This window comes from Muscardinus avellanarius, assembly GCF_963383645.1.
Source record: "Muscardinus avellanarius genome assembly, chromosome: 9".
Lineage (NCBI taxonomy): Eukaryota > Metazoa > Chordata > Mammalia > Rodentia > Gliridae > Muscardinus > Muscardinus avellanarius.
In genome coordinates, this window is record NC_137795.1 from 100,033,621 (window position 1) to 100,042,108 (window position 8,488).

The window sequence follows — 8,488 nt, forward strand, 5'->3', positions numbered from 1 at the left end:
CATTAGAGAATTTGGTGAACCTCAGATTATAAAACCAAGGCCAAAATAATTTTGCAGAATTAGAATGTGTTCAAGAAACCAGCCACAATTTAACTGGATTACACTTCAACATGGGGATGACGACTGCGTTCCTCAAAACCGTCACTGAGCAGATGACGTTCTCTAGCTGTGGAGATGCCAAATGCTTTCTTCTTGCAGTCCCGAGGAAGACATTTCTCTCCCGATGGGCCAACACTATTTCTTCTTTGCCGCTCTTTTCCCTTCTCCTTTCCTTGGCTTCCCCTTTCCACGAAGCTTCTTTAGACGCCTCTGCTCATCCTTAAAATCCTGATGCTCATCTCTGAATGAAGACAGGAAAAATAGCCAATTGGTTATTTCTGTCATATTGGAAAACCACCAGTATAGCACTGCTTTTTATTTTGGGGGGGGGGGGTTTGTTCTAGTTGATTCCCAATTTTTCAAGGCAAATGCCCAGTTTGGTGAAAAGAATGCACAGGAGGTCCCCAACATACAGAGGGGTTGGGCTCCAAAATACCAGTCAGTTTCTCCTGACACAATGCCACAAATTCCAGTCCTGATAAATAAGCCTTTGTAATGATGAGATGTACTATTAACCATTCAAATTTCCCTACATTGAGACTCAACACTAGCCAAGTGTGGTGGCACACACTTGTAATCCCCGTGCATAGGAGGCTGCAGGAGGATCACAGGCTTGCGGCCAGCCTCAGTTACTTAATGAGGTCCTCCTCAACTTATTGAGACCCTGTTTCGAAATAAAGAATAAAAAATAAGACTGGGGGTATAGCTTGGAAGTAGAATGCCCATGGGTACAATTCCCACTATATTTCCCCCCCCCCTCACACACACACACACATACACACACACACACACACAATGTAGATAGGAGTTAGGGCAACTTGACTATTGATGCATACGGATGGTGTGGAAGTTGAAGACTGCCTGCACAATATTAAGTTGTCTACATCTTAAAACCAGATACCTAAAGAGTATAATGCTTAAACATGTAAGCTGCGGATCTCCTGGAACCTACGTTTAAATCACAGCTCCAGTTTGCTATCTCGGTGACTTTGGATAACTGGTCTGGCCTCTCTTCACCTTAGTCCCCTCACCTTTAAAGTATGGATAATAATGGCATATGATTTATATACACTTGTGTGTGTGGTACCAGGGATTGAATCCAGGGATATTCTACCTCTAAACTTCACCCTAGCTCTTTTCATTGTTCTAAAACTGTGTCTCAGAAACTAGGTTGCCGAGAATGTGGTTAAATCTTATATTAAAATAATTGAATATGATTATAATCTTATACTCAAGGGATCTGGCTACCAGTATTTATTTTGTAGCATATAATGGCAAGGGAGATGTCCCAAGCAGTTCCAGACATTCAAAATAGATCATGGATTATAATCATCTCTAATAATACACTTAGAAAATATATTCTAGCCGGGCGTGGTGGCGCACGCTTGTAATCCCCGCGCTTGGGAGGCGGAGACAGGAGGATCGTGCAGGTTCGAAGCCAGCCGTGCTGGCGTAAGAGACCCTGTTTCAAAAATATAAAATAGGTCTGGGAGTGTAGCCCGGAGGAAGAAGGGCTTCCAGGAACCCCAGTACCACCAAAAAAAAAAAAAAAAAAAAAAAAAAAAAAGAAAATATATTCTATTTTGTTCACTGCTATTTCCCTAGTGCCCATCTCATGTACCTGCATTCGGAAGGTACTTAGGAAATACTCATGTGGATAAATAAATATATCAACCTTTAGCTATCTGGAATGGATTTCATGCTGCACTATTAATCAGATTAGAAAGAATGGTTTCAAATTAATTTTCGTATCATTGTCCAAAGATAAGTCCAATTAAAATATGTTAAAATTTGCCGGGCGTGGTGGCGCATGCTTGTAATCCCCACGCTTGGGAGGCGGAGACCAGAGGATCGCACAGGTTCAAAGCCAGGCCCGCTGGCTTAAGAGACCCTGTTTCCAAATAAAAAGTATAAAATAGGTCTGGGAATGTAGCCCGGAGGTAAAAGGGCTTCCAGAAACCCCAGTACTACCAAGAAAAAAAAAAAAGATGTTATATATTTATATAATTATGTACTCCTTGAATAATTGTAATGAACTTGGTAATAAAAATAATTGAAAGAAAAAAGAAAATAACTGGGTGTGGTGACGCATACCTATGATCCCAGTACTTGGGAGGCTAAGACAGGAGAAGTGTAGGTTCAAGGCCAGCCTGAGGAACTTAGTGAAGCCCTCAGCAATGTACTGAGACCCTGTTTCAAAATAAAAAAATTAGTCTGGGAGTATAGCTTGGAGGTAGAAAGCCCCTGGGTTCAATCTCCAGTGCCAGAAAAGCAAAACAAACAAACAAAACCGGTCACATACATATTTGATCTTTTTTTTTCCTTTTTCTTTCTAGAGAGGTATTACACCCCTAAGCACTTACTTCCTATATATACCCAAACATACAAATGCATGGTATTAAGTGCCTGTACGAGTTATACATTATTCTTACAGGCAAACTACAGCTTATTTAGACCAAATTATTATGCCAAAAAGGTACAAAATGTCAGAAGCAAGTGGGAGAAAATAAGAATGCCCACACATCTGCCTCTAGCGGGGAAGGAGGCGCCCACACACCCTCTGCCAGGCAGGTCGCACGGGGCCGCGAGCGGTGCGTCTGCTACCGTGGTGCATCTGTGGTCCTCCTGGATTCTTCCTCAGCATTTGGACCAGTTTTTCTCTGCATGCTTTTTAGAATACTGTTAGATTAGTGAATAATTAAACATTGCTCTATAGCTCAGGATCGACTCAATGTCATATTTTAGACATAATTAAAACATGTCTTCTAACAAGCATGTGTTTCATTTTTTTGGTTTGCTTATTTGGATATTTTGAAATTAGCCTTTCTTTGCAAGCTGTACCTTTTGAACTATCTGGGTTCTCATATAAGAACCACAAAACTATAAGAATAGAAAGCCTTTGTTCTCCCCTTTGATGAGCTACTAAAATCATCTCTCAAGGGGTGTGTGTGTGTGCGCGCGCGCGCATGCGCTAGCCATCACCTGTAGAGGCCATGAACACGGAGAATGCCCATGAGCGCGAAATACGTGTTGTGGTTTGGATACCAGTCGTAAGTCTCCTTCCTCTTGGCCAACGGCTGTTCACTGAACAGTTTCACCACTTTCATGGATTTGGAATCAGTAGGTCTGGCAACTTCCCCAAAGAGACGGGCGCTGAGACGAGTCATGCGCAAGGCATATTCTGAAAGGGAAGCCATTTCTTGAGCAGTCAGGAGCAAGACTCCCTGCAGAAAATGAGGAGAAAGATAAGCAGGTCAGTGTGACAAATTCTACAATTATCCAATGGACCTGGAGACAATGAAGAGACAGCAAGCACTACACGACTGGCAGGACATGCCTTGGAACTGAGAAATACCCATGGTCCAAACTGCCTTTCCTTTCTGATGTTCATCTGTATTTGATACACTTGTGTCCATATCATATTACTTCCTTGCCATACTACCCTTTCTGTAATAAACGACTTTGTGATTCGGTAGGTTCTTTACTGAGAGTTGGTTTACCTATTTGCAGATTGGACAGAAGACGGGGAAACAAGTAAGTCTACCACAGCATTGTTATTATCTTTAGAAAACAACCACCTAAGCACTTTACAAATAAATATGCTGACTGCTTGCCATCTGAAGGTGTAATCACGGCAGAGAAATAATTATGCTGTTGCCTTTATCATCAGTCCTTTGAACGAGCTCTCCTCACGGGCACCAGATGGCTCTGAGAACAGCTAATGAGCTATGAGGTCATTCGGCCTCCAGGTTACTGGACTGAACTCTGCCTAGAGACTGAAAGCCATCTGGGAAAAACAGACAGGAGTCTTACAGAAATAAAAATCTAACAGCCTAAAGAAGGAGCAATAGTGCAAAAGATTCGTTTTATTCTTGAACACAAGGTAGTTACGAACCGTGCCATTACTTATCAGCCTTAAAACAAGCTAGCTAAGTTATTAGCTGAAAATACTAACTTTTTTCTCAGGGGCACAGCATACTGAAATAGGTATAAGAATGATAATGGTGAGGGCTGGAGGGACAGCTCAGTGGCACAGCACTTGCCTAACGTGCTTGAGGACTTGGGTTTGATCCCCAATTCCATAGTGTGTGTGTGTGTGTGTGTGTGTGTGTGTGTGTGTGTGTGTGTCTGTATGTGCACATCTGATAACCATGATATGCAAAATTTCCTGCTAATAGAGATTAAAAGGTATATGGCAGATACATAAAAAATTAGGAATGTTGCTGATGGAATAACTGTCATATTCTAGATCAGATGGTACTGTTTATAGAATATGCCAATTTATATGAATTTTAATACTGAGACTTTGTTGAATGGTGCCAATAGCTGCTCAAAGTTTTGCACATTACTTTTAAAGGTGAACTATAGCTTATTTAGATCAAATTAATATAGCAAGAAGGGTATAAAATAAAAATGCCAGGAAAATAGGAGGAAATGAATGCCAATAAAGCTACCAGCAGAGAAAAGAGGCTCCTATGCGCCTGCTCAGAGGTGGATGAGGTATGAGGCAGGGAATTTGTTCATCTGATAAAATTTGAAAATAGCGCTTACAAGAAAATGAATTCAGTGTTTAAGGAAGTTTTAATGCCTACTTCAAGATCTATTTAAAAAAAAAAAAAGAGTTGGATATGGTGGCATATGCCTGTAATTCCAGTACTTGGGAGGCTGAGACAGAAGGATTACAGGTTTGAGGCTAGCCTCAACAACCTAGTAAGACCCTGTTTCAAAACAAACAAACCAAAAAAAATAAATAAAAAGGACTAGAGGTGTAGCTCAGGGGTAGAATGCCCGAGTTCAACCCCCAGTACACCTCACACACTGATTAAAGGAGGAGGCTGCCCTTAAACAAACCACAGAATGCCAACTTCAAACCATTTACCATTCTAAACACCAACCAAGCAATCTTGGGTCAACAGTGCCACCTGAAGGCCAGAAAGGGGAGAAGTGTGGGGACCAACGTCTCCCCGCTCCAGTCAAGAAAATCCCTTTTCCTTTCCCACTCCTCTCTCCCTGTATGGGTGCAGAAGGGCTGGGGTTGAAGCTGTGAAGAAGGTCACTAACAGTTTACTATCTAAATAGAAAAGAGTAATAGATCAGTGCCATCAGCCTCTAAAGGCCTTACAAATGTCCAGAAGTCACCATGAAAAGCTGCAAAAACTTTATTTGTATGCTTTATCTTTTCTTTTCCTTCCACTTTTTTTTTTTTTTTGGTGGTACTGGGGATGGAATCCAGGGACGTTCTACCTCCGAGCTACACCCCCAGCCCTATTTTTAATTCTTTATTTCAAAACAAGTCTCACTAAGTTGCAGAGGGCCTCACTAAGTAGTTGAGGCTGGCCACGAACCACGATCCTCCTGTCTCAGCCTCCCAAGTGCTGGGATTACATGTGCCACCATACCTGGCTTCCTTCCACATTTTTTATTTATTTTTTTTTGCGGGTCTGGGGATGGAACTCAGGGGCATTTGACCTCCGAGCTACATCCCCTGCCCAATTTTTTATTCTTTATTTTGAAACAGGGTCTCACTGAGTTGTGGAGGGCCTCACTAAATAGCTGAGGCTGTCCGCGAACCATGACCTCCAGTCTCAGCCTCCCGAAGGCTGAATGCTGGGATTACAAGCATGCGCCACCACGTCCGGCTCTTCCTCCCACTTTTAATCAATCTTTTCCTAAATGCCAGTTTAATAAATTATAACAAACTCTTTATTAACTCTGCCTAGTTTTGCTTTTAATTACCATTATGGGTTGAATGTGGTGGTGCACATCTGTAATCCCAGTACTTGGGAGGCTGAGACAGGAGGATGGCAGGTTCAAGGCCAGCCTCGGCAACTTGATGAGGCCCTCACAAACTTAGCGAGACCCTGTTTCAAAATAAAAAAAGAAGGGCTGGAGGTGTACCTTGGAGGTAGAATACCCCTGGGTTCAACCTCTAGTACCAAAAATAAATAGAAACAAAGAGCGGGCCAGGGGAGATGTCACACCACTGGTCCTCAGTCCCTGATGCATGCACTTTCTGGATGTCCCCAAAGCACCTTCATGGCTTTGCCCAGTGCTCAGCGGTGCCCTGTGCTTCCATCCTGTTATTTAGTGTGTTTCACCCTTCGAGGCTGCTTACCTTCTGCTCTGAGAGGTTATTTGACATTTAAAAATCTGGAATCCTTAGTGAAACCCTCAGCAACTTAGCAAGACCTTAGGATGCCAACTTAGTGAGATCCTGTTTCAAGTTAAAAAATAATCCAATAGGGCTGAGGGTTTAATTCAGAGGTAGAACACCCCTGGGTTCAATCCCCTGTAGCTCCCCACCCCCCAAAAATTATCATTATGGCATCAGCAGAGATCTGACTGTAGTTGCACAGTATTTCCAGATACTAATGAGCTGGTTTGGGAACTATTATTTTGCTGCACTATTTATAGGAAAACATGTTCTGAATTCCAGAAAACTTTACTTTAGGTAGAGGCGGAATGGAGTCCTGAGGCTTGGGTTTGAGGACGCCTCTAATACCTGGGTTATTCTGAACATATACCTATCTTTTCTAAATTTGAGTTTCCTTTTACTAAAAACCAAGCTTGCAGGACCACCATTAAAAATGAGTAAGAGAGTGGCACTCAGTAAATAACTTTATCTGTTTTGTGGTAGTGGAATTGAACCAAGGGGCATTCTACCTTTGAGATATACCTCTAGTTCCTTTTTATTTTTATTTTATTTTTTTGGTGGTACTGGGGTTCCTGAAAGCCCCTCTACCTCCGGGCTACACTCCCAGACCTATTTTTATACTTTTTATTTGGAAACAGGGTCTCTTAAGCCAGCATGGCTGGCTTCGAACCTGCGCGATCCTCCTGTCTCTGCCTCCCAAGCGTGGGGATTACAAGCGTGCACCACCACGCCTGGCTTCTAGTCCCTTTTTAAATTTTTTATTCTGAAATAGGGTCTCGCTAAGTTGTTGAGGCTATCTTCGAACCTGAGACCTTCTGTCTCAGGCTCCCAAGTACTGGGATTACAGGTGTGTGCTACCATGCCCAGCAGCAAATAACTTTGAAAAAGGAAAAACTCTAAACTTCTTTGCAAGTTAGATGTCAATTTGTTCCACATGGACACATTTGTTGATTCTTTGTCATCATCTAAACATGCAAAAGAAAAAAAATGAGAGCTACATACTCCATAGTTATTAGACCGGTACCTCCCTGGGAGGATACCTTCACTTATAAAGCCTGACAGCCAGAGAAACAGAGAGGAGGGTTATCACCTGGACAGGTAGCGGGAGGAGGAAGGGACTCACTAGGCCAGCAGTCACTGAAGCCATCACAGGAAGCTAAGTTATCTCCATGCCCACTTTGCAATGTAGCAGATTCCTGGGATTTAGAACTTGTAGGTTACAAGATCAGGCTGGGTGAGGTGGTGCATGCCTGTGATCCTAGTACTTGGGAGGCTGAGCCTGGAATGTTTGAGACCAGGCTCAGCAATTTAGTGAGACCCTCAGCAACCTAGTGAGACCCCACTTCAAATAAAAAATAAAAAAGGCTGGGAGTTTATTTTGATGGTAGAATACTCCTGTAATGTATATGTCTGTCTGTCTGTGTCTCTGTCCCTCTCACACACATACACACACAGAGTAATAAAGTATACTAGAATTCATTGGAACATGGTTATACCATAGAAACCAGTCCTAAAAATTTTACAAGAGAAAAAGGGAATAAATGTCTCCAAATCAAAATCCTTTTCGAGAAGTGAAGAATCACCAAGCAAGGGGAACTGAAAATGCTTACACAATTAGTAACACCATTGCTTTGTAGTTTCCTTACAAAGTACAGAGAATGACAGTGAAACTTGGTATGCTATTTTTTAAAAATATAGGCTAAAAAGTTTTGCTGTCCATACGTACTGGTTCCAAGGATAACACATTGTTGCTTTTTACTAGCTTTAAAAAAAAAAAGTTCAAAGCCTTTTCAGGACCTTGGTATGCTTTATTATACAGTCTTTCAATTTTTTTCTTGGAAAAAACCATGATAGTGTTGTTATAACTAATTAAATGGCAAATAATTTATATGTCAATGAGGCTGATTCATAGAAAACCATTTTAAGGGGGTACAAAATATCATTTTGAAATGGCATCTTTTTCTTTTTTTTTGTGTGGTTCTGGAGATGGAGCCTGGGGTATTTTATGTCTGAGCTATACTCCCAACCCTATTTTTAATTCTTTATTTTGAAACAGGGTCTCACTGAGTAGCAAAGGGCCTCACTAAGTAGCTGAGGCTGTTTGAGAACTGCTGTGATCTTCCTGTCTCAGCCTCCCAAATGTTGGGATTACAGGCGTGTGCTATGACGCCCGGCTGAAATGGCATCTTTCTTAAAAACTATTTTTATTGGTGAATCGTAATTATACATCATACT

The 8,488-nt window shown here is 41.8% G+C and overlaps 1 protein-coding gene across 1 annotated transcript; it reads right to left on the minus strand.

Annotated features, from left to right (window-relative positions):
• Positions 1 to 234: 234 nt before the first annotated feature.
• On the minus strand, positions 235 to 3,296 carry MRPS33 (mitochondrial ribosomal protein S33; the record flags this gene model as incomplete). The annotated part of the gene is made up of 2 exons (XM_080701371.1): positions 235 to 340; positions 3,082 to 3,296. The coding sequence occupies 2 exons, from the start codon at positions 3,294 to 3,296 to the stop codon at positions 235 to 237; spliced, it is 321 nt and encodes a 106-aa protein (XP_080557497.1).
• Positions 3,297 to 8,488: the final 5,192 nt, after the last annotated feature.